This window comes from Nicotiana sylvestris, chromosome 9 (assembly GCF_000393655.2).
Source record: "Nicotiana sylvestris chromosome 9, ASM39365v2, whole genome shotgun sequence".
Taxonomy (NCBI): domain Eukaryota; kingdom Viridiplantae; phylum Streptophyta; class Magnoliopsida; order Solanales; family Solanaceae; genus Nicotiana; species Nicotiana sylvestris.
In genome coordinates, this window is record NC_091065.1 from 34,607,802 (window position 1) to 34,635,054 (window position 27,253).

A 27,253-nucleotide genomic window follows, 5' to 3' on the forward strand; every position below is an offset into this window, starting at 1 on the left:
GTGTTTATGGTTTCTATTGGTTGATAGTTCATAAATTCGATTTATTATTATATTTGAAGCTCAAATCGTGATTAAATTACTGGTTTTGTAGGATTTATATGGTGAAAATTAGATTAGGAAGGTAACCTACCATTGTTGAACAAACATAAAGAAAAGAGTTTAAATTTCAAATCTGATTTTATGAGAACTTTGGAGAAGGTGTTGTTTAGATTTGTTGAAATAGTTAAAGGAGGTTGTCTACTAAATTTAAAATTATTTGGTGGAGATTTGGACTGGTTTTGAACAAGCATTGTAACTGAAAATCATAGAAGGCGTTCGTAAGTATCGCTAGCAACGTTTATATACTTTTATACATTGTTATACACTTTTATATTAGGTTGACATACATTTGTATATTACTATATATATATATATTATATATATATATATATATATATATATATATATATATATATATATATGTATATAAGTATTGTATAATACTGTATACATACAACTTCAAAAAATAAAATAAAATAATATTGGCTATGTGGTTTGTAAACAAAAAATGTGACTATGTAGGTGTAAATTGTAATAGACAAAATGGCCTCCTCGCAACTTAAACTTGCATCGGATTACCAACCCGGTAAACAAACTTAGGAATTCCAAAGTTTAGCACCTTTACTTTATAGAATGAGGACTAATAAACATATCCGCCTGAGCGTGTTCCTCAATCGCTATGACATAAATAATATGTCATATGCTTAACCTTTTATAATTTGACATGTGTAATTTATAGGTCCCATTTTTTTAATTCCAATTTATCAAAATTTTAACTTAATTTTTGTTCTTTCTCTTCTCCTCCACTACAACTTAGACCAGCGAGAAACTCATAAACTAGCAAAAAACTCAATTTGGATGGAGAATTCGCCGGTAATGTCTCTAGCTAGCAATGAATAGTTTGCTCTCCGTATTTGTCTACTTTGTTAATTTTTAATCACTGTCTCTGCGCAAACACCTTTTCCCATTTAATTTCAACAACCTCAATCACCATCTCCATCGAAACCCTCCTTCCTCCAAGCCCATTGGCATAAAGCAAACAAATCAAAAATGGCATTTCAACCCCGCTGTTAATTTTTTTCTTAAAAAGGGAAAAGAGATGAGCATTGACCAAATAGGGAAGCTTCTAATAGTGACCAGATCAGAAAGCCTGATGTGAAGAACATACTCCAAAAAAAAATATTCCAAACACTTAATGTGAAGAACATAGCCTTCTTTTTCGCCAAAACTTCATCACAAAATCAACATCCTTGTTGGAATAATGACCAGATATGAGAAATTGATGTGATTTCCTTGTGCCAAAATTTATTTGTGGGTTACCTTCTCCTCTGTAGATGCTCATACTAAAAAAAACTCTATTTCCTTTTCAATTAAAGATTAATACCGAAAAGAATGAGAGGGGATAGGAGGAAAGATTTGGGCGATGGATGAGGATATAAAACAAAAAAATAAGGGAGAAGGGGTGGGAAGGAAGGAGGTGGGAGGAAGAAAAAAAAAGGGTGCCTATTTATTCTTTTTATCTTTTATCATATATTAATAGAGTTTTATTTATTTAATATTTTTTTATTCAAATTATTATATTCACGCGCTATTTAAGTGTGATTTGTACGCAGTTTTGCCATGTCAGTAATGTTTCCTTCACATAAGCATGGTTAACGATCAAAAGTATTTAGTAATATCCATTCCGTCAGATACAAGTGTTCAAATGAAAACTTATAAGTTTATTTACGGAACTTACAAATAAGTACAAGTTTAAGTGGCCGGAGGGCATTTGGCCAATTGTAATATGTTGTGTGCTGTAATTTGTGCAACATTCCCAAAAATCAAACCCTTACCCGCCGCTTTTCTAACAAAAACAGAAAACGGATAAAGTTTCTCTCATCCGTCTCTCTAGCACTCAAAGTTTGTGCTAAGTAGAAATGCTTGCCAACCCTAGCTTCCATGGACGACCTCTACAATTTGTACCAACAGTTCGTAACGAACTGTGCAGGCCCTCCGCTTGCCCTCTACAGCTTCACAGCAGAAGCTATCAGTTCCTTGCTTCCTCATTGGGAGACAAGAGGAAGAGAATAAGAAGAAGAAGCATTAGCCGAAGTTTTAAAACTCAATTCTCCGTAAGAGCTTCAGCGGAGCCTCAGGACCTGTCGGTTTGGGCTGTGGGTAGTGCTGGAGTTCAAGCCTCCCCATTCTCTGTTCGAATACCCGTTGGGGATAGACATGTAATGCTCTTGTCTTTTCTAAATGCGTCACTACTGTTTTCCATGTGCATTATTTTACTTGTTTTTTTTAATTTGTTTGGCTCTTGAGGAAGATAGTTAAATTTTACTTCCTAGTTTGGTTCTCCTGTAGCTAAATATGACAATAATAAGTAATGTTTCTTCTGTTCCATTTGTAGGTTGACTTGGTGGGCAATTGACCAAGTGTTAAAATAAATGGATAGTCTCTACTGAACCTAGCATTGCTAAATATTGTAAGGAGGGGTTTAACCTTACTAGAGTAGTATAAATATACTTTTGCATGAAGAAGTGTTTGGCATGCAGGAAAATTATTTTTCCTGAAAAGTGCTTCACCTAGAGAAATTAACTTTTGATGATTTTCTAGTGTTTGGTTGAGTATAATGTAAGTGACATGTGATAATTGTATAAGATGGAGGATATGGTTTCATGATACTATTTTGGTGATATCTTTTGAATATTAAATACTCAAAACAATGTCCAAGTGTTGGTTGAAGCAAGTGGCCGGAGTAAGATTTCGGATAGTTGTGAAGGAAAATGACAAGTTAGTTTCCACAATCTAAGTTAACGAAATGCTGGAATGGGGAAACATATACAATATTTTCTATAGTTAACTTGAGCTATTATGCTGTCTATGTTCTTAAATCTTAATTCATCTATTTTCCAAATTAATCTATTGAGTTATCTATTTTCTTAATCGATCCAACTTGAAACTAATACAATAAGCTTCCTGAGCTATCTATCTTCTGAATCAGTTTATTGCATTTTTACAGATAACGGTTGAGACAGGTCTTATAGGGAGGCAGGCTAGTGGGGCAGTTACAGTTACAGATGGAGAAACTGTAAGTTGTTTTCCTCTATTCACAACCTTGTGTCTCGATGGAGGACTGTTGCATCCAGCTTCCTATCCAATTAATGGTGTAATTTTTTTGTGAACACATTTGTGGTTTTGGTAAGTAGACAACTTTTTCTGGATCAGTGTAAGCAGACAACTTGCCCGCAGATCCACCTGTCAAAATGTAATTGGAGAAGATTCTTGTATTTCTCTCTCTTTCATTTACCCAAATGATCAGAACACCTCAAAATTCTCTCAGCCACTGCAATACTATGAAACTTAACGAAAGGCACTTTGTAGACACATCTTACTTCATTATCAACAACAAAAACAACTATGCCTCAATGACAGGCTAGTTGGCTCGGTTATATGAATCTTCACCATCCATTTTCTTCACATGCTATGTTAGATTAATTTTGGATGAAGACACAACTGATACTGAAAATAAGTAAAAAAGAAGCAGAGATGGAAAGGAGCCAGACTTTTATTAATACATTATACATACAATTGTTTGTACGTAACCTAGAACTGTTTAAGCTACATTTTTTCCAAGTATTAGAAACATATTAGGAAAAGAATATTCAATTGAAATTCTATGGATTTTGAACATTACAAAATAAGGCGATTTTCATTTTATGGCACTATTTTGTGCTAATGGAACAAATATCCCTTGGCCATTGAAAATTTACACAAAACTTCTAAAGGTTTTAGACTAAAGCGCAGTGGTGACCCTATATGCAAATATCTCAAGGGTATAGGCTAAAGTCAGTGGTTAGTTTTTCCTTCCAACTAACAGAGCTTGCTGTCATGTATTTATTTTGATTCTCTTCTCTTTCACTTTCCATTTTTTCCTTCCTTCCAATTCCTTTCTCCTTGTTCTTCCCTGCCAATAATAACTTATTTTCTTTCAATATTTATCTTTTTCAACCTTATTTTGTCTTGGTCATATTCTAAATGAAAAAGGATTATTTTGGTTCAAGTGTGGTGGCGTTTTTGGAGGGTAACCTGGCTTAGAACCAGACCAATGCTCAACTTAACTGAGAGTCATACTTGAAGGAAAAACAAAAGTTTTTGCTTTAGTCTATGACCTTGAGGACGTATGTATTGTGGAATCGGGCTTATTAAAATGCTACCAAGTGAGTTTCATGTCTTACCATTTTCAATAAGCCCTAACAGAGAAAATGCTCTCAGGCACGCTCCTCGAGGCACCTGAGAATCATGAATCCTAGGATTTCACCACCACCATCCAAGAGCCAACCCTGCCGCGACACAACCCCAGAAAACATCTCTGGCGTACGACCCCCCACACGCTGTCACGCGCGGCTCAGCTCCGGCGATCTCTCAGCCACGCGCCGGTGCGTGACGCTTTTTCTGGCCTGATCTCAACTTTTCTTCTTCAGACAGCCTCTTCGTGAGGCTGTTCCGACCCCACCCATCCACCAACCTCCAAAATCCGACTACTTTTACTATTTTCCGGCGACGGGTGAGGCTTTTCCCAACCAGATTTCACTTCCTCTCACTTCCTCTTCTTCAGTCAGCCTCCTAGCGAGGCTTTTGGTTTAGTTATGATGGACTCTACAGATAGAAGCTCCTACTTCTCCCTAGAATCTAGAAAACTGGAAAACATGTCTTTCATCAAAGTTGCTTCTTGGCCAGCCCTAGAACTTGGGAGAAGATGCCATCGAAAGCTTGACGTAGGGCAGGAGCCGCACTTCTCGCTGTCTGAGGAGCACACTCTCTGGCGCAAGGGTTTCTTGGAATCTTGTCTGATTGGGTCTTTCTCCAAATGTGTCGGTTCTCCAGAGGCTGTTAGGAGCTGGGCAACAGAGGTATGGAACGTCAAGGACGGGCTAAAAATATCGCAACTGGGGGACATGCAATATCTCTTTCGATTTGTCGACGGGTCTCAAGCTTCAGAAATTCTTCTTAGAGGAAATAGGTGGTTCGATGAGAACTTAAATCTAGACAGATGGGTGGAGCACTATGGGCTTCTCGATTCTCGTTTCACTGGCGAAACATTGGTGGTCAACATGGTGGGTCTCCTGGTGCATCTTTGATGTCTTGATCTATTCAAGAAGATTGGGGAAATCTTTGGGGGTTTTATTGATGTCACCTGCAGCCTACACGATCTCTCGCGAGTGAGAATTGTGGTGAGGAAAGGGGGCAGAATCCCTGTCTCTTTGTGATGGAAGATGGCTACTTGAGTTATAGAGTTTGGTTGAGCCCTGAATTTCACCCTATCTTTATGCCTGTGATAGTGGCAGAAGAAAAGGGAAGGTCAAATAGAAAAGAGGGGAAGGGAAATCAGTCTCTGAAGGGAGGGGAAGGCTTACTGCATCAGTGGGCTAAGCAGGAATTAAAAGTTAGATCGAGAAGAGATGGAGGGTTTGAATTTGGGAGGAGAAGACAAAATCTTATCGGGAGGAAAAGACGTGAATGCTCCTGGGTTAGTGATGTGGGCTGGAAAGGCAGAATGGCCAGTCCTCTTTTAATTATCATAGGGCCGGGCAAGTTTTCATCAAGTATAGGCCTGGGCCTCCACACATGGGCCCAACAACTTTTCCCAATTCTATTAAAATTGATCCTAAGGGGCCCAAATTATTTCAAGCTGCACCTGATAAGGCTCCTAAGCATATGAGAACAGTCGCTCCTTCTACGGCCAATGGTGCCTCTCACAGTGGTATTTCTTCACCGAGCTCTAGTGTCAAGCGCCCCTCTTCGATGAGCGCTGCTTCAGGGGCAGCATCGGCTAAAGCTGGTGGTGTTATTCCACGGCCTCCCGCCTCTGATGGACCCAGCTTCATCGCCCCCTCACCTTCTCCTGTGTTTAGCTGTGCTGAGGTTACACTTCAAGCTCCTTCTTCGGGGGAGATTGTTGCGCATGCCCCAATTGATGTTAGTGCCGGACCATCAATTCCAGTTAATATGCCGCCAAGGGCTCCATGCTCTCTTCCTTCACGCTACACTACTGGCGTTTCTGGACATTTCTATAACAGCGGGGTGTTAATCTCAGAGGCTGGTGCCTTTCAAGGAAATGGTGAGATCCTTCCGGCACCTAAAGTTCCTATTGCTAGCAATGCTATGGTCTTGTATTCCTCCGGTAGGAGCAAGGAAAGGGTACGTATAGAAGACGCCTATCCAATTTCGTCACGGATTAGGGGAGAGGATATGTCCTTCTGGATAGAGGATAAACTACTAAACTTTTGGGAAGTTTTTAGGTGTTTCTTTTGAAGGGAAGATAGGGTGTTAGAACTGTTGAGGGAGATTGAGCAACCATCTTTTTATGATGGTGCAGGGAGGGTGCTGGGTCAAGGTGTTAAGCAAAATAATTTAGGGGATGTAGCGATGTACCAGAGAAGGGACCGGGTGTGTGACAGGGAGGAAGGGAGCTCGGCTAAGGGGGGTGAGGTGGAGAAAAGGGGGATATTGTTACTTATGGAAGTTAAGATTCTTTCATGGAATGTGACTAGGATGAATGACCCAAACAAAAGGGCTATCATCAAAGCGGGAGTTAGAGAGTGGGGTGCCAACCTAGTTTGTTTCCAGGAGACCAAAATGGAAGTTTTGTCGGATGCGATTGTGAGGAGTGTCTGCGGAGGTAGTTGGGTAAAATATGACTGGGTCCCAGCAACGGGAAGTGCCGGGGGCATTCTTCTTATGTGGGATGATAGAAGCTTGGAGGTAAAGGAGATTAAGAAGAGAATTTTTTCTTTAGCAGCTCTTGTCAAAGATAGAGTGAGTGGGGTGGAGTGGGGATTTGGGGGAGTGTACGGACCGGTAGGAGAAGGGTCCCAAGTGTCTTTCTGGGAGGAACTGGCCAATGTTATGGGAGAATGGAACATTCCATGGGTTCTAGGGGGAGACTTTAATACTATTAGATTCCCGGAGGAGAGATTAGAGTGTAGTTTGATTTCGAGGGCCATGGAGGAGTTTTCTGACATCATCAATGATCACTTTCTCATTGACCTTCCTCTGTCAGGGGAAAGGTTTACTTGGGCCAGGGCGGAGGATTCCAATTCATGGTCTAGACTTGATAAATTTCTGATATCGTCCTCCTGGGATGAGCTGGGGCTGAATGTGCTGCAGATTCCTTTACTTAGGTTGACTTCGGATCATTTGCCTATCTTGCTAGATGGATGCAGAGGGAGGGGGGTGCGTGCTCCTTTCCGATTCGAGAACATGTGGTTGAAAGTACCAGGATTTGGTGACAAAGTGAAAGAATGGTGGACAAGCTACGGGGCATCAGGGACACCTTCATTCCGTCTTTCGAAGAAACTTAAATTGCTCAAGGGAGATATTATTAGGTGGAATAAGGAGGTTTTTGGGAGGGTAGAGGTTAAAATGAGGGAGCTTATGCATGAATGGGGGGAATTAGAGAGAGGAGAAGGGGCGAGAGAGTTATATGAATCTGAGGAAGCAAGACTGGGGAGGTTAAGAAGGAAATAGTCGAGTTAGCAATAGCTCAGGAGACTAGTTGGCGGCAAAAATTGAGGGCGGTCTGGTTAAAGGAGGGGGATTCGAATACCAAGTTTTTCCACAGGGTTGCGGTTGCAAATCGAAGGAGAAACTTCATAGAGTCTTTAGTTGTGGATGCGGTGAGGATTGAGGGCGAGGAGGAGGTAAATGGGGCGATATTGGGATTTTATGAGAACTTATACAAAGAGGAAGTTACTTGGAGGCCTACGTTGGGGGGAATAGAGTTCAACCACATAGGGGAGGGAGACAATGAGTGGCTAGCACGGGCTTTCGAGGAGGAGGAGGTGCACGAGGCTGTGTCGAGTTGTGCTGGTGATAAGGCCCCCTGGCCTGATGGTTTCTCCTTGGCCTTATTCCAGCTCTGTTGGGACACCATTAAGGGGGAGTTAATGGAAGCCATTGAATACTTCCACGTGAATGGTGTTTTCGAGAGAAGTATCAATGCTTCTTTCATTACCATTGTGCCTAAAAAAGAAGGTGCATCTTGTATCAGAGACTACATGCCTATTAGTCTCGTGGGGAGCATTTACAAGATTATTTCTGAAGTGCTATCCATTAGACTCAAGAAAGTTCTTGATGTGTCTGTTTCGTCCTCCTAGAATGCATTTGTGGAAGGTACGCAGATCCTGGACGCTGCTTTGGTACTTGTAGACTCTAGAAGGAAAAATAGAGAACCCGACTTACTGTGCAAGTTGTACATTGAGAAGGCTTTCGACCATGTCAATTGGGAGTTCTGGATTTCATTATTATGCGGATGGGGTTTGGGGTAAGATGGAAGGGATGAATCAAGTTCTGCATTTCCTCAGTCAGATTCTCTGTCCTGGTTAATGGTAGCCTGTGTGGTTTCTTTGGCAGCTCCAGGGGTCTCAGGCAAGGTGACCCCCTATCCCCATGCTATTCATTCTAGTGATGGATGCTCTGAGTAAAATGTTGAATCGTGCGGCGGGCAGAGGCTTCTTGCGAGGATTCTCAGCTCCGATCGGGGTGCCTATGCCCGAAGAGTCTCTCATTTGCTTTTTGCGGATGACACCCTGGTTTTCTGTGATGCCGATATGGATCAGTTGACCTACCTGAAGCAGGTCCTGCAGTGGTTTCAGATAGTATCAGGACTCAAAATCAACCTCGGCAAGTGTGAGATTTTCCTGGTAGGTGAGGTTGCTAACATCGATGCTTTGTCTTATGTTCTCAGATGTAAGGTGGGCTCTCTTCCCACTAATTACCTAGGTCTTCCATTGGGTGCTTCGCATAAGGATACTACGGTTTGGAATCTAGTGATCGAAAGAGTTGTAAAAAGATTAGCAGGCTGGCAGAAATGGTACTTGTCAAAAGGCGGTAGGGAAGTGCTTATTAAAAGCACTTTATCGAGTATGCCTACCTATTAGTTGTCCCTGTTGCAAGCTCCTGTGAGCATCACAGAAAAACTGGAGCGACTTCAAAGAAATTTTCTTCGGGATGCGACGGATGGAACTAGAAAGTTTCATCTAGTGAATTGGCAGACAATCACTTCCCCTAAGAAGTGGGATAGACTTGGAGTAAAAGATATTAGGGTATTCAACAGAGCTTTGTTGAAGAAGTGGTCGTGGAGATTCATGGTAGAAGAGCATGCTCTATGGAGGGAGGTCATAGTAGAAAAGTACAATTCCACGAAAGGGGGTTGGAGGACCAAGGCGATCACAACACCTTTCGGGTGTGGCATGTGGAGGAGCATCAAGAAGAATTGGGAAGCCTTCAATGGCAACATCACTTACAGGGTGGGGGATGGAAGGAGAATCAACTTTTGGAATCATAGGTGGTGTGGAGAGGATACTCTGAGGGACTCTTTCCCCTACGTCTTCAAAGTTTCAAACCAGAAGGAATTGATGGTTCAACAGATTCGCAAGGAGCATGAAGTGGGGGGAGGGGGATATTTGTGTGACTGTAAATCAATTCATTGAGGGTAAAGTAGAAATCCTAAAGATAAATTATTTCTAACTAAGAAAAGGTGACATTCTTTTTGGGACTGACTGAAAAGGAAAGATCGCCACATAAATTGGGATGGAGGGAGTAGCAAAGAAGTAGTGGAATGAGACAACCGTATAGAGCATAATAGCTACAGAGGACCCAACTTGCATCCAAATGAGGTGTAGTTGATTGATTAAACTCTTGGTTTTCTCTACAAATTGTTCACCCCTTCTTTCTATGCTTTTATGCAATTGCATCATGAAATATGTTGATGGACCATAGAGTTTCTTAACTTCTTATATGCTTCACTTGAAGAATGGAAGTTTTTATAGTTCTCCACCTGTTGATCCATTCAAACATTGACGCGATCATGATGCACCCCTTAACAGCTTATTTAATGGGTGGTAATTTTGTCTCAATCAGCATCAAGTTGTCCTTTCAGTATTGCCTATCAAAAAAAAAAGTTGTCCTTTCAGCATTTAACTTAGATGGTGGAAATGTTGCTTGTAAGATCTATCCCTGGCAATATCCTGGATCAGTATGCTTATATTGAGATGCTTTTTTGTTTTTGTTTTGTAGATTATCTATACAACTGTTTGTTTAGCTGATGTCCCAAGCGAGCCTTCTGATTTTTTCCCTCTTTCTGTTCATTATCAAGAACGTTTTTCAGCAGCTGGTCGGACGAGGTAGGTCTAGTAAAACTTGCTTCTATTCATTCATTTCCGCTTAGCACCACTCCTTTGCCTTTTCTTTTTTAGTCTATACCATGTACTTGTTCTTACTAAATTTGCATTTTCCAGTGGGGGATTTTTTAAACGAGAGGGGAGGACAAAAGATCATGAGGTACTATGTGATTCTGGTCTTGAAATTTTGTATTTGATCGTAAGCTTCTGCCTAGATTCCAGATAGAAGTACAATTTTTAATTGATAAAAGATGTGCTTTTGCACATATAGCAGCTTGGGATTAACTTCTAGATTAATTGCACTTGAATTCACAGTTGCCTATACGTTTTTGAAACAGGTGGATATGAATCTCTAGGAAGTTGTGTTATTAATGATCTATACAAAATTATCCAACCATGCCATGTATGTAAAAGGAAATGAAGAATCTCGAATAGATGCTCTCTGGTAGTTGGCTGCTTTTGTTATGGCAAAAATGCTACTTCCACCAAGAGAGAGTTACTTTTCTCGTCAAAGTACATGAGATGTTTGTGAATAATATGATTATGGGCTAAAATAAGTCTGGAATATGCAAAGACTAGCACGTGATTCTGATATTCAATTTAATAGATATTGCATAACTTTTGGATACCAAAATAGATATTGTGTAAGTTTAACTGAGTAATGATTACCTTAATTACATATAATTAAATTGGCTTTGATGCTGAATTCACTTTCAGGGATCAAAGAAATATAAACAGTTTCTTCCTCCAGGTCCAAACTCTCATGTGTTTCAGATTTTTGGATATTTATGAGAACATCTTTTCGAATGCAGAAATTTTATCATTGTTTTGCATGAATACCAATGATTGAATGTCGTTTAGAACAAGTTGATCTTATGTTTGAGGGCTCCTTTAGAAAATGTGATAATATCACTTGTTAAAATTGCAACAAAAGGGAAATGCAAAGGAACATCAATTCTCATATTTTTGGATAGTGGGAGACTGCCAAATTTACATTATTTGCAGCTGTCAGCTCCTTTATAAAAACTTATAATGAGGTCCCAACCTCGATAGACTGTGGGACCTCATTAAACTTAGATTAGCCTTTATAAATGGTCACTTCCATTGAAACAACCACAGCTTCGTCATGCAGCTTAGAATGAAGAAATTTGATTCTTTAATTTTAGTTCGTCTGATAAACAGGCCATCCTGCAAACGTCCCCTGTCCTTCCAATCACGTGCATACGTAGTCAACAAATAAGGATAGTAAGTATTTTGAGGTTGCTAAATAGCAAGTCTTGCGAGATTCTTAGGTTTCCTTCACAAATCTTTTAATAGAGTAAATCACATGCTTTTTCTCTCAGGGATTTGGGTTTAGCAAATAAACTGGTTACAGTTTAGAAGTGCCTCCTGTGAATCTGGTACTTTAGGTCATCTAAATTTCCATTTTTAGCCTGTTCTGAAATGGACAGATGTGAGTATCCTGTGTAGATGTTCATTCTTTGTCTTCACACAGTTCTCTTGTTACTGCTGCATTTGGTCCTTCCAAATGATTATACATGTGGATTGATTAGTTATTTGTAACCAAGTAAGCTACAATTCATTTTCTGTTATCTCGTCCTTGTGCTATGATATCATGATGGTCTGTCAAACATTTTGTATGTTAAGAATCTTGGTTCTTAATACTCTATAGCATTTTGAGATTAAGCAATAGGCTTAACTACACTATGACGGTCCAGATTGTTCTGAAATGGTCAGTAGTGCAGATAGAGTGAGTGTTATTCTAGGCATTTCAAGACCATGGTATATGTTCTGTGGGATGGGTTAGTTCTCTTAGTTTTCTCTTGCGCAAAGCTATATTGCTTGTTGCACAACTTTCTGTTGTAGTTACCTTGTGTCTTATGAATTTCGGATGATTCTAAGCTTTGATTGGCATATCGGTCTGAGATGAGCTGAAATGGAGCAACATGATCAGTGAGGACTCATATAGCCAATCCTAACTTGCTTGGAATTTAGGCATAGTAGGAGTTCCCTGTCGATCACATCTCAGTTACATTACTGTTCAAAACCTTTTCTTTCAACTTAGTTGGGTCTTGAAATAATAACTGAGTAATTTAAGCTTAATATGCGGCAATGAGAAAGGTAATTGAATAAAAAACTTAGCTGCATTTCACTGATTCCCTTTTGACTATGGGAGGGAAATTTTTATTCATAGTCAGAAAGAAAACTTTCGATGTAAACAAAGAGGGGCCATCAAATTGATAGAGATGGATTGGAGGCAGAAAAACTTCATGACAATCATCCATATTAGTCAAAATATTCTGATGTGCATATGCCAGGTGATGAGATATGCTTTAGAAGGTGTAGGAGAGATTTGCAGGAAATGGTAGTACACCAGGCAGCAAAGGATGGTATATAAAGACAGCCGCTGTCAAGGAAAAAGAAATAGTGACACATCATATGGCAATAAGTACAACTTTGGTCGGGATTTTCCAAAACAACCACCCAATCAATAGCCTGAGATGCTACGACAAACGAGTCACTTGTTGAAGATGAGATCACCATGTGATAAGGTGGTGTAGCAGGAGGTGCAACAAGTCATCCACGGTTGGTATAATAAAACTAGCCAAGACTTAGTCATGCATGGAGTCAAAATCCAATTGAAGCTCAACAAGTGTAAGGACTAAAAACATCTTCTATCATTACTCCACTTGTCTGTGGAGATGGGCATCAACTCATTAAATTGCTCCATCATTGTTCAAGACCATATAAAGAGACCACAATCATTCGTCTACTACTGTGGGGTGCTTCACATAACCTAGGGTCTAACTCAACCTGAAAGCTAGCTCAGAGGCGAGGATTGCTCAGGAACAAATAAGGAGACAAACAACCCATCCTCTGCCAATGTGGGATCCTAAACACCCCTCACGCCCAGGCCTGCCAACTGGAGCATGGACAATATAATATGGGGGCCCAACATAGAGAAAAAACAATAACAAGGATGAGCCTCACTCTGGTACCATGTTAAAAAATGGACCTTAGCTGCCCAAGTCAACTCAAAAGCTAGCTCATGGGGTAAGAATTTCTCATGAAGATACCGAGTGCGTAGAGTGATTTTAGTTGGGGGAAAGGCGGGAAGAAAAAAGTCCGAGGTTAAGAACGCATCCATCCACCAATATGGGTTTCTCAAAAACAAACACCTTGTCATTTATACCATAACCGAACAGAAGAAAACTACGATAATTAGTTTGTGCTACCTATCAAGGTTCTGTGATAATCATAAGACTCGAATTACTAGGCCCCCATTTTTGGAACTGAAAACATCAACTATGATTGATATTAGATGAGTGTGAGAGATGTCTTTAGTAAAGAGACATAATAAGCTGGTTAGAGTATGTTAACCATTAGGAGCTATTAAAAGAAGTCGCTAGAAAGTTCAGACGTACTGAACGAGCACTCAAAATCTTGTTGGAAATCAGAAGAATAGAGAAGCAACCTTGTAAGCCTGCACTCTCTACAGTCAAGAAACACTATCTAAAACTCGCGAGATATTGGAAAACACTTGTGGGAAAATTCTAATTATTCAGACTCAAGGGTTCTTGTCGCCAAAATACTTTGGAACCAAGATAAGTTGACTCGAAATACTTAGTCGACCCATATACACAAAGATGTTGGAAGATAAATACAGAAGTCGCAGACGAGTGAGTAGGAGATACAGAGAAGTTGGTGGTGCATGACAAGGCTGGTTGGAATATGTTTGAAGGAGGGATCCGGTCCTTATGATAGTGTTGGTTTGTGCTCACACCCACAAAAGGCAAGTATCTATTGAACAGTCTTTGGGTTGGTTAGCAAATTTGCACGACATCCAAATCTTTTCCTTGTATGTCAGTAGTACTTGGACAATGACTAGTTTGTCACCAATGCTCTGGTGTCATGCGAGAAAATAAAGAACAAGGGAGAGAAATTTTTTAGATTGATTATTCCCTCAAGTTTTTGGTGTTTATGATTGTTGCTCCCAATAACACATAAGTATACGCGATTGACAAGTAATAAAATGGTGAGATCAAGTATTGTCCCATAGAGACTTATGATTAAATATTATCAAAATTAAATGAATGCTAATTATTTATTCAAATTGATTTTCCCAAGATTGATTGTGATTAATTATACCGCTGCAAAAATTATAAAGCAAGCAATTAAAACTAGCAATCGCGAGAAGCAAATAGGCAAGCGTAGGTTGAAATAAATGAGAAAGAATATTTCGGGGCTAAGGGTCAGCTAACGTACCTATTGAGTTATCTATGCTTAAATTGACTAATTGATCTATCTGGTTTATTAATTGACAGGGTTAATATTACTCATAAGAATCTTTCTAGTCCTTTCTCGCATGCTCAAGTTAACCTAACACCTATATTTTTATGGAATTAGAATTAACCAGAATACATTACTAATTCCTATGAAATAATTAAGCAAGACAATTAGATATATTTTTATTCTATTACGAGTCCATTCTCTAATGTCTAGGTTCAAGAACTAGTCATATTCAATCCTATTGCGATCAAGAATTTCCTCTTTCGAGTTCAATTCAAGATTGGTAGATAGTATTGAATCGTTGGACAAACAATGAAATACTTAAGAATGGGATTGAATAAATAAATCAATATGATAAAACCAACAATCATCAATTCTAGCTTCAAACATCAACATTCATGTAAAGCCCATAACCCTAGAACTAAGAATTTAGATACACATCATCATGATAGAAAACCCAATTAAATCCCAAGAATACATAAAAATCAATAACAGAAGGGAAGAACAAGAACTCAAGACGAATTCTAAGCTTTCCGAACTTTCAATGGGTTCCTCTGCGTTCCAAGTGTGTAAGATAACCTATAAGATATGCATATTTAAGTTTTATATATGTGTTGTAGAAGTTGTGGGACAAAAATTGCCTTGTCCTAACCTCGTTGGGCTAAAGTTCTTGTGCACCACAATGCTTGCTATGCAAGCTGAAAACTATTCCCCATCCACGTTTTCTCGCTAGGCTCCTCACGAGCCGTAAGTGCCTGCTCATCTGTGCTTCAGGATTCGGGTGCTTCTCTCGCTTGCCAGCTCGGCTATATGTTGGTGATGTGAGCTACTAGTCTAGCTTCAGGTGCTTCCCGACAACAATGGGGTTTTCTCCAAATTCATCTCCATTGTACCTATGCAACTCATTAACACCCAAAATCAATGTGGAACCAATAATTAAGCTTAGTTTGGCATATTCGACAGGAAATATAACCAAAGAGCTGTAAACTTGCAAGTAAATTACTACCCAACCATATATAAATATGCCCAATATCAGTTATGTAACCTATTCTTAAGTAGGAAAGAATATTAAGGTCACATAATTATACAAACAATAATCTCCCAAATTAATTTCTACTGATGCTTTTTATTTTTATTTTTTATATTAAGTATTAATTCCTACTGATTCCTTGATATATAACATATTTTTAATAATATCACAATATTCTTAACAATAACAATATAATATTTAAAAGTAAAATGGGCAAGAATAAAGGTGAGAGGAGATGGGTCTTCATTTCCTAAAACAATGAAACTAGAATTTGAAGGAATAGGCTTGAGATGCAGATCTGGTGCAAATCGCCGGGGAAATTCATTGTCGGTGTGAATGAGGAAGACAATGCTTCGATCCAGCGGGTAAAAGAGGACACTCAAATTGCAGGGGGAGGGGCTCGGTACTATAAAGTAGCGATAGGACACGTGGGAAGTTCAAATCAGTCTAACCCTATAAAGGCATGTGACCAGGCACATGGCATCTCAGTCTTTACTAATAAGACCAACCAGTTTTATAACACAAAGAAATTGGGCCCAGATTCTTTGGTCCAAATAATTTCTGAAGAAAGGGTCTTTAAAAATCCCATGTCAAATCACAGAACATACCCTTTTAATGAGGAGATAAAGGCCCTGCAGTTCGACTATTTAGTGGGAAAACAAATAACAACTGTGACGGAGGAACTCAAGGAAAACATATACAATGTCAGTTCAGAAGAGGAAGAAAAAGAAAAGAAGGAAGAACACGAAGAAGAAGGAAAACAACAAGAAGATTTGATCGAGGAAAATGCCATAATAATTATTGCTGAGAATGAAAGGAAAGAAGATGATCAATAGGAATTCAATAACATGCTCATACAGACAGCAGAAACAGAGGGGTATGTGGATTGGGCAATTGAAGAAGTCGAGCCTTTAAACCATCACAACTTAGAGACAAAAGAAGACATGGAATTTGAAGCATCAATTTGGGTGCATCAGAACATCATCAAGTTGAACAAAGAATTTGGGGTGGAATTTTGTGGGTGTGAGAGAGAAGCCTTAGAATTGTTTATGAAAATTGATAGTAGAAGAAAAGCAAACAAAGGGGGAGAAGTGTCTATGGTATGCCAAACACCTAAGAAAAAAGGATTCAAAGAGCTGAAGGGATTGGATATTGGAAGTAATTTCAAGAGTAATGGAACTAGAAGCGGGGGGGGGGGTAGTATTATTACACATAATCAATGATAGTGAACATATTATCATGGAATGTGAGGGGACTGAATAGAGTTAGGAAAAGAAGGGCAATTAAAAGTCAGTTGATAAGTTGGAAGGCAGGGATTGTTTGTTTACAAGAATCCAAAATAGAAGGGGATAATAGGGAACTAGTCAAAGAGATATGGGACAGTAGATGAGTGAATTTTGCACAACTGGAGGCTAGTGGGAACATGGGGTATTATAGTAATGTGGGATGGAAGAATATGGAAGGGGGAAGTTTGTTGTACCGGAGTTCACACAATTACTTGTAAATTTTCAAGTAAGATTCAGGAATATACATGGCATCGTTCAGCTGTGTATGCTCCTAATGACAGGAGAAAGAGGGAGGAAGTTTGGTGGGAGTTGGCAGGGGCAAGAGGGCTATTCTATGGACCATGGGTGGTATGTGGGGACTTCAATACTGTGAGGTACCCATCAGAGAAGAAGAACTGTTCCAGAGTCACAAGAGCAATGATGGAATTCTCAAGCTTTATTGAAGATATGGAATTGGTAGACTTACAATTAGCAGGAGGTGATTACACATGGAGGAAAGGGGACAAACATGTAATAGCAGCTAGATTGGATAGATTTCTGATCTCAGTTGAATGGAATGAAAACTTTAGGAACATAAAACAATAATTGATGTAGAGAGTTACATAAGATCACTCACCATTAATGCTCCAATGTGGTAGCTGGGAACCAGTAAAGTCATATTTCAAGTTTGAGAATTGGTGGTTGCAGATTGAAGGCTTCAAAGACAGAGTTGAAGATTGGTGGAAATCTTTCACCTGTGAAGGAAGGCCAGACTATATACTAGCCTTTAAACTCAAAGCTTTAAAGACAAAGCTCAAGGAATGGAGCAAAACTATGCAAGGCAATTTAGCACTAAGGAAAGCAAGTGTTCTCAATCAACTTGCAGAACTGGAAGAAGTACATGAACAAAGGAGCTTGACAGATGAGGAAATCTACACAAAAACATCATTGTCCATGGAGTTTGAGGAGATTGCAAATCAAGAAGAAATAGCATGGAGACAGAGATCCAGGGCTCTTTGGTTGAAAGAGGGAGATAGGAACACCAAGTATTTCCATAGAACAGCCAATGCACACAAGAGATATAATAACATAGATCAATTGATAGTGGAAGGGGAAACCTTACAAAGTCCTGAAGACATCAAGAGGGAGATAATCAGATTCTACAAGAAGGGGTACACAGGAGAAGAAGACTGGAGGCCAACAGGTTCCATCAGAAACAACCAAATGATCACTATAGAAGAAAACTTAATGCTGTAGAGTCCATTTGGAGAACAGGAAATATGGGATAGTGTTAAGGCATATGCAGGTGACAAAGCACCAGGACCTGATGGATTTTCAATGGCATTCTTCAATAAATGCTGGGATGTGGTAAAAACTGATGTGGTAGCAGCAGTCCAGAACTTTTATGATCAAGGAATCTTTGAAAAAAACATGAATGCTACATTTGTGGCTTTGATTCCTAAGAAGGTAGGGGCCAACAAACTAAGAGATTTCAGGCCTATCAGTCTGATAGGCAACATATACAAGATTATCTCCAAGCTATTGACTGAGAGACTAAAAAAGGTGGTCAACAAATTGGTGGATCCTCAACAAATGGCCTTCATAAGAGGCAGACATATCATGGATGCTGTGCTAATAGCCAATGAATGTATAGACACAAGGAAGATAAGCAAAGAGCCTGGGATTCTATGTAAGCTGGATATTGAGAAAACATATGACCATCTGAATTGGAAATACCTTTTGGATACTCTGAGGAGGATGGACTTTGGGGGAAGACGGATCAGCTGGATTAGATATTGCATTTCCATTGTAAGTTTCTCAGTACTTATCAATGGAGAACCAGTTGGATTCTTCCCTTCACAGAGGGGGTTGAGACAAGGTGATCCCCTCTCCCCCTTTTTATTCATAATTGCTATGGAAGGGTTAAATGACATGGTGAAAGTAGCTCAGACAAATAACTGGATAAGGGGCTTTAAAGTGAGTAATAGGGCTGATAGCAACATGAGGATTTCACATTTGCAGTATGCTGATGACACCTTGGTTTTTTGTGAAGCTGAAAGAGAACAAGTGAAAGTGCTAAGGGTGATTCTGATTCTTTTTGAAGCTGTTTCTGGGCTGCACATCAACTGGCATAAATGTTTCATTTACCTAGTCAATGAGGTTATGCACCTACAAAGTCTGGTTATTATCCTTGGTGGGAAGGTGGGGGAATTGCCTACTGTATATCTGGGGATGCCATTGGGAGCTAAGAGCAAATCAAAAGATATTTGGAACAGTGTGCTGGAGAAATGTGAAAAGAAGCTAGCAAATTGGAAGAATCAATATCTATCTATGGGGGGTAGATTGATTCTGATTAATTCTGTGCTTGATGCCATACCTACATATATGATGTCTTTATTTTCAATTCCAGTCAATGTAGTGAAAAAAATTGATGCTCTAAGAAGGAATTTTCTATGGGAAGGTAACAGTGAGAAAAAGAAAATCTACTTGGTTAAATGGGGAGGCATGACTACAAGCAAGAAGGCAGGGGGACTGGGAATCAAAAATTTGAGAGTACAGAACCAGAGCCTGATGATGAAGTGACTGTGGAAATTTGCGGCAGATAAACAAACATTGTGGACAGGGGTTATTAGGGAGATATGAAAAGGAAGGAAATTGGACAACCAAGTCAGTGATAAGTCCATATGGAGTCAGTTTGTGGAGAGCAATCAGGAATCTATGGCCAAAAGTGATCAACAAAGCAAAGTTCAAAATAGGAAATGGTAGGAAGATCTCACTGTGGGAAGACAACTGGCTAGGACAAGGAACCTTGAAGGGACTCTTTCCTAACATACATACCTTGAATCAGCAACAACAAGCAACAATAAAAGAGGTATGGACAGGTCAGGGCTGGAATCTCACTTTCAGAAGAATGCTAAATGACTGGGAAATTGACAAAATTATCCAGTTTCATAATACTTTGGAGCAGTTCAGTGGTAGCAACTCTAATCAAGATCTTATTATATGGCAATGGAACAGGCAGGGAAGTTTTCAGTTAGGGAAGCTTACAGGGAATTCAACTTGTCCAACAATCAGGTAGGATGCTGGCCATACAAGGTTGCTTGCTTTACATGGCTATTGGCAAAAGAAGCAGTGTTAACACAAGACAACCTATCCAAAAGAGGATTCCAATTGTGTTCTAAATGTTATTTATGTGGAGAGAAGGCAGAGACAATTAACCATCTTCTTTTGCATTGCAAATTCACTATACAGATATGGAGAATTTTCATCAGCTTAAGGGGAATTTCATGGGCAATGCCGGGAAGAATCCTTGATATTCTAGCATGCTGGAGTAAAGAGGGCACACTTTCTAGAGATAAAAAGAGATGGAGAATTGTCCCAGCATGCATATGGTGGACAATTTGGGAAGAAAGGAATCAAAGATGTTTTGAAGACAAGTCCAGTAACATCCAGAAGATAAAGATGAAATGTTTAGCTCTTTTCTATTTTTGGTGTAAAGGAAAGTTTTTGGAGGATCATGAATCCATTTTAGATGTTTTAGAATCCTTGTGAGAAGACCAAGGATTACAAGTTGTTTGTACTTTTGTTTGAACACTTTTTTGTAATTATGGGTGACTTCACAATTTTAGTGAAGTCTTTATATTAATATACAAATATGTTACCTTCTCAAAAATTTTTTTTAGATGTCTTTTGACTGGTTTCTCCTCTGGCCTCTTCCAATTTATTAGTAAAAGATACCCTTATACCTATAAAGTATTGGATCTTACTGAGAAGGTCAGAGTATCTGAAAGGTCCGTGACAAAATCATATATCATATCTTACAAACTAGACCATGATTTACAACACATCTGATTTCAGTTGCAATGCTGACTGCTATAGGATGGATTTTGAGAAAACTTTGTCATTTTGTGAAAAAGGAGGAGAGATGGTGGAGGGTATGTACTATATCCTCGCTGAAGAGAATATTATTGTGGGTGTAAGAGCCTTTGGAGTTGGTAATCCTGTCAATCTTTCTAAGATTGTGATAACCTGAAAGACGACATTTCTCTCCATAGGAACTGAATGCTTTTTTCTTGGATGCCATTGCTAAAACACAGCTAATATTTTATGTTATACAAGGTCTCAATACTGTTGTCTGTATTGAAATGTCTTGCTTCTTGCAGGTTCTCATTTGTAGATTGATTGATAGGCCTTTACGTCCAACCATGCTTAAGGGATTCTACCATGAAACTCAAGTACTTTCTTGGGTAAGCTCATATGCTTTCTTGCAACCATCCTCTTAATATTTGTTGATGTTCCTTTGATAGTGTATCTGCTCGAATGTCTTGATGTGGCCTTTTAAGTTGCACTATCATTGTAACTTTGAAGGTATTAAGTTATGACGGTTTGCATCCACCAGATGCCTTGGCAGTTACGGCTGCTGGAATTGCTATGTAAGCAAATTCGCCTTGATGCTCTTCCATTCCTACGCTAGTAAAGGCCGGTTTACTGATGGTAATTTGAGGCAATTTCTTTCAAGTTGTGCAACAGGGCTTTGTCAGAAGTACCAAGTTCAGAAGTTATAGCAGGAGTTCGAATTGGTCTTATTGGTGATAAGTTCATCGTGAATCCAACCATTCAGGAAATGGAAAACTCGAAGTTGGATTTGTTACTAGCAGGCACAAACAATGCAATATTGATGATTGAGGTAGATTTTCTATCTAGTAAAAGCTTCATGATAAATGAGAGAGCATAAAAATTGAATATTCTTCTACCCAAGGAGCGTAGAGTGGTACCTGTTACGATCCGTTCTATCTAAGTGTTCAGTATGATGCGAGCCTAGACAGTGGTACAGGAGATGAGCACCTGCTTTCTGTAGGTCATAAATGCACTTTGCATAAAATCCAAAAAATTTGAATGGTTAACAAATAGCATATAATGAAATTGTCAGGCAGTTGCTGTGTGCATGAATATTCTACTAACACTATGTTCAGTTGTTTTTCTTCCTACGATATAGATGCCACTTGCCTATAGTAGTTAGTGTCATCAGATTCAGTACTAATTAATCTTGTTGTTACAGGGGTATTGTGATTTTCTTCCGGAGGACAAGTTGCTTGAAGCTGTAGAAGTTGGGCAGGTTTTTATCTTAAATTTATGTTACTGTTCTAAGTCCAGTTTATCAAATTGTTATCCTAGTTTGGTCCAATCAAAGTTATTTTTAATCTACTCAGTTTCTAGTAAGAGGCGCTCAAGTAGTAGTTGCTTGGAATAAAATGTTTATTCGTGTCTATGCTCTTAATTATTTGTCACGCCTTACAGCATGCTGTAATTTCACATTACTGTGAGGGACCTCTTTTCCTTTTTTGCTCCTGAAATCATTTTCAATCATCCCTGTTTGGACTAATGGAAGCATGGCTATGATTCGGGCGTATGATCTTTTAGTATGTTATTGTAGTTATATTCATCCTTGTAATCTGAAAAATCTTTAGCGATGGTCAATCGGAAATAACCTCTTTGCCCTCCCAGGATGGGGGTAAGGTCTGCGTACACACTATTCTCCTCAGATTCCAGAACTGCTGCTGCTAAATCTGCTTGAAAACACTTATTATTTTGGCAGTGTTTGAGAAGTATTAGTCATCCTGCCGGTTCTACATGTTACAAGACCCATTGTTTCTGATGCCATATGTACAAGATCTATTGATTCAGGATGTTTTAACACTCAGTGCAACTACTAAGTAAACAGAGAATAAATTGTGGTTGTTCTTGCTTGTATGGGTGAAAATTAAACAGTTTGAACAGAGAATAAAATAGACTTATATATCTATTTTTACTCATTTACTGAAATGATGGGTGTTTTATGGCTGTTCACTGGCTTGACAGAATGTGGGAAAATGTAGAAACCGCGAGAACGATCAGAGATTAATAGAACTAACTAGGGAACAAGAATGGGAGGAGAGGAAATAAGGGGGCCGAGGGATCACTTGAACATACATTTTATAAATTCAACTTAGTCCCAATTATAAAGATTAGGCCTATATAAGGAAAAGTTGAAACAAAACCAGATCTAAATTGGTAATCTTAGGAGCTCTTTGTCGATTTGTGAATAATTTCAAGATTGCATTTATTTTGACATTATCTTGATGCAGTAGTGAACAAACTTGAACGCAAGATTTTCAGGTGACCATCCCTGCTGCTTGAAATAAAGAAACAATCCAAATAATGGACAACTGTTAGGACAACTCTAAAAACTCACAAACTACCCATATTACTTGAGCAACATGGTTTTTAACTCCATTTTAGGCTTTCCAAGGCCACATTTCTTTTCTGGCCAGCATATTCCTAGTGATACAGATATGTTATCATTGCCAAACTTTTGTAATTCAGGAGGTGTAGCGGGTGAGACTAAACCTTGGCTGAAATATTCACTTGGAAACAGCTTTCTGAAACTCAATCATCCCAAGCCTTTTTATGCCTATGGTGACTACTCATTGCCTAGCCCACACTAAATCTTTCAGTAACATCTTTTGCTTTTAGTCTCCGAATTGCCTGTTATCAGCCCTTTAAGATGCTGTGCAGTAATATCACTGGTCTACTACGAGAGAGGAAGGCTAATCTGTTTTTCAAGTGATGTTCTGAAAATCAGGCCATGGACCCCTATTCATCCGTTCATTTGTACTCTTAATTATCCTTTTACTTCTCTCTCTTACAGTTGAGATTTTGCTTTGCTTCTAGTATAGATGATTTAGCAGTGAACAGTGATTTTTTACATTTATATGATAAATACCAGTTAACAAAATGTAACTGAAGAAGTTGCAGCAAGTAAGCCATTTTCTTTTCAACTTTGTCTTATCAGGATGCTGTGCGGGGTATCTGCAAGGAGGTGGAAGCTTTAGTGCAAAAATGTGGAAAGCCAAAAATGCTTGATGCAATCAAATTACCTCCTAAAGAGCTGTATAAGCTAGTCGAAGTATGTATGATCTCTTTAATAGTGAAACATACCACCTACTAAGTGTTGTTTATTTCTACCCTACAACATCTAAAGTATATAAATACGACAGTTATGCATCTCATCAACATTCTTGTCCAAACTGATGGGTTGGGGTCCTCTGCATTAAGCACACTCGAGAGAGTGCCTAACGTGTCTTCTCCATTATCTTTGTTAATTCTTCTGTCAGAAAATAGGAGAAGGAATAAATATATTAGTCATATGATGATAATGAATACAAGGCACTCCTATTTGAAGGCATGAGATACAGGGACTTACTTCATACTGGCATGAGGACTTACTTCATACTAACACTAAACACTATTCTAACCGATGAGGACTTATTTTCACATCTTAAGAATAATCTTTTATCTTTGATCGCTTTTTGGTGCACTCATATAGCCCCTATTTGTATAGAAGATTGGGCGTCTTTTGTAGAGAATCACGTTCTGATGTAAATTCTCTACTTTTTGGTATACTTCTTGTATACGGAAGTTCTCTCCCTTTTGATTAATACAATTTACCTTATCAAAAAAAAAAAAAACCGATGAGGACTTATTTCAAACCAAAACTTACCACTATTCTAACATTAATTCTTTACATTCTAACGTGCCCTCTCAAACCCAAAGTGAGGAAACCTGCTTAAGGTTGAAAATTTGGCTGAATAAACTCTGGTTATCCTACAAACATCAATGTGATGCCTCGATAAAAAAGCGGTGGTCGGAGGTCTATAACCTTGATGTCTCTTGTTTATAAAAGTACCATAATTATTCACACAGAAAATTTGAAAACACACACCAAGTAAACTCTTGTCCGAATGCTCTCTCCGCCTTGACGTGAAAATCCAGGTTCCACTCTCCATGGACGGATCATTTGCTTTTTGAAAGGTCTCCAAAGAAAAGGAAATTATCCACACAACTGTTAGAGAAAGGGGCTTACTGTGAGCTTTCCTAAGGACGTTCCTTATTTCAAGAGAAGTGCCTCCGGTGATAGTGGAGATGATGTACGGGCATATTGCAGAGCCGGGCCAAGTTCCCAGTGTTCGCACTCGGCTTGGTTATTGTACTTTAAGATTGAATATTATTGGAGCCATACTGGAAGCTCTAGTTCGCCTTCACATTAATTTTTCTAAAGCTCGACTCGATTCTTTTAATAAACTAGTCAACCTTAAGCTTGACAAATGCCCGGTTGTGAGCTTTTTTTAAGTTCATCTTTTTTGTTCTCCTAATTTAATTTGTAAAAAGTGAGTCACTTTATGCATTTTTTGCATAGGAGATTTTATCCATTACGCTCACAATTCCATTTCATCTAATGTCATGTCTTAGTTTTGACAACCGTGAATATCTGCATTGGCAAAATATTTGTTCACTAATCTATTTGGATGTAGTTCTCGCAGTATGTCTGACTTGCTCTTTCCATTCTTCAGATTAGCTACACTTGCTATTATATTTCCACTCGTTTATTTATTTATAAACGATTTGTTTTTCGGTTATTTGAACACTCAAGTCATTGTGATTACAGTTATATATGTGTGCTAAATTCATTTCCAGGAAATTGCTGGCAATGAGTTGGTGGAAGTGCTACAAATTAAAAACAAGATTCCAAGAAGAAAGGCATTATCATCATTGGAAGAAAATGTTATAAGCATATTGTCTGAGAAGGGTTATATCAGTACAATGGAAGCTTTTGGGTCTACTGAAACATTACCAGATTTGCTAGAGGAGGACGAGGATGAAGAAGTGGTTGTTGATGGTGAAGTTGATGAGGGTGATGTTCACATAAAGCCAGTTGCAAGGAAGACTGTCCCATTGGTATTGTCTCGACTTAATCTTTATTAATTTCTGACCTTCATCCTTTTCAAAAACACTTTTTTTGTTGATGAGTCATTCCATCCAGTCATATCAGCTACCACAACTTATGATTAGATGGATGTGTATCACTGCTGTAAAGTAGTTTTATGCATATGCAAAGATGTACTGTCACATATACATTGGGTGACTTGATAGCTCATAGACCTCCATAACAGTTTTAACACTGATACTGAAGTTTAAATTGAAGCGCTCTATGTTTCTTTCAATAAAGTAACATAATCACACATGACTGAGTTGGAGGTTTGGAGCTGCTCTTTAGGTTTTGATGCTACATGGTTTTCAGGGTAAGGAGGACAACAACAATGTATCAATGTAGGCAAAGGTTTAATAGTGGCTTGTAGGACAAAAAAGAAGAGGCGGAAAGGAGCTGCAGCCTAGATGGAATTTTGTGGTTGTGTGAAAAATATTATTTTGGCTTTTGGGAAGGAAGAAACAAAAACGGAAATACTGTTTTACTTCTTTATGCCTTGAGCATATCACCTAGAGTTTGAATTACATCTAACAGTTCGGGAAAGCTCTGATTTTTTTTGTGTGCATTCAGCTCTACTGATTATAAGGAATATCTATTAAGTGGTTAATAGACCCCCGAAATCAATTCCTACTCCTGAAAGTATTTATCTAAAACCTACTAGGAAAAATCTCTCTTGCCTAAACTAGTATTGCTGAAAATTTTGAGTGTCTTCAGTCTGGAAAGAAGTCTCTGCTTAGGGCTTCTGTGAACAACAGTCCCTCCGCCTTTGATCTTTGATGGACTTAAACCCAATTTCTCAACCCATCTTTTATGACAAAAAGGACAATATATCTTCCGTGTAATGAAATAGTTCCATGGAATTGTGGTAAAACACGATCATGCATTTGGATAAAACTGCTATCCAAGATAAAAAGAACTGTTTGAGCTGAACCCAAGGGTGGATTGATGGTTTATGAAATGGGATGTAACTGGGGTTCAAGTTGCAGCAGAGGAAAAATAATCTGAGTTTTTCCATCTGGCTAAATTTTGGTGGGCATAATTACTGGCTACCCTATGCAGGTGGAAGGTAGCAGGTACGTACTACGTAATAGAATAATCGAGGTGCGTGCAACTGCCCCAAACTACCACCATAAATTAAACAAAAGATCTGTTTGAGGTAGAAAATAACTAGCAATTGGTCTCATTCTGCCAGTAGATCAGGTCTAGTCACCCTTCCAGTATCAGGTCTACTAGATCCATGACTTCGTTCAACACACAAGATGTACAAGTGTCTTTGGAATGAAAGGAACCATAGATGTTTTGATGGGATTTCAACTCCCAACCACACTCTTAAAGCCACTTGTTTAATTAACTTATTTAGTTGGTTCAATCAGGCCCCTGTAACTAGTGTTGAACTATTTCTGGATTTTGTCTCCTCCTTAGTTGTCTGGTATATGAGCAGACAATACCTTTATGTTGTAATTTTTGCTATGCATCTTCTTGATGCCATTTAATGAAATTCCCTTACTTCATCAAACAAAAAATCCTTATAGGATGTTTGCCCTATTAATGAACTTTGGTAATTCTGCTCAACTGTCAGTTAGATGGTGGAATCTATTTCTTTCGACCCTCTTTTTAGTAAGTTAGTAATAAATATTGGGACAGACCATTTTAA

At 38.8% G+C, this 27,253-nt stretch overlaps 1 protein-coding gene across 1 annotated transcript in view; it reads left to right on the forward strand.

The window, feature by feature from the left end:
- Positions 1–1,848: 1,848 nt before the first annotated feature.
- Positions 1,849–27,253, forward strand: part of LOC104212045 (probable polyribonucleotide nucleotidyltransferase 1, chloroplastic) — a 56,808-nt gene continuing 31,403 nt past the window's right edge. Inside the window, exons 1-10 of the mRNA XM_009761225.2 lie at positions 1,849–2,258; positions 3,047–3,115; positions 10,105–10,211; positions 10,326–10,368; positions 20,957–21,040; positions 21,162–21,226; positions 21,324–21,480; positions 21,853–21,909; positions 23,626–23,739; positions 25,308–25,568. Of these exons, the coding sequence (XP_009759527.1) occupies positions 1,959–2,258; positions 3,047–3,115; positions 10,105–10,211; positions 10,326–10,368; positions 20,957–21,040; positions 21,162–21,226; positions 21,324–21,480; positions 21,853–21,909; positions 23,626–23,739; positions 25,308–25,568 (1,257 nt within the window). The 5' untranslated portion in view covers positions 1,849–1,958. The remainder of the gene's footprint in view (positions 2,259–3,046; positions 3,116–10,104; positions 10,212–10,325; positions 10,369–20,956; positions 21,041–21,161; positions 21,227–21,323; positions 21,481–21,852; positions 21,910–23,625; positions 23,740–25,307; positions 25,569–27,253) is intronic.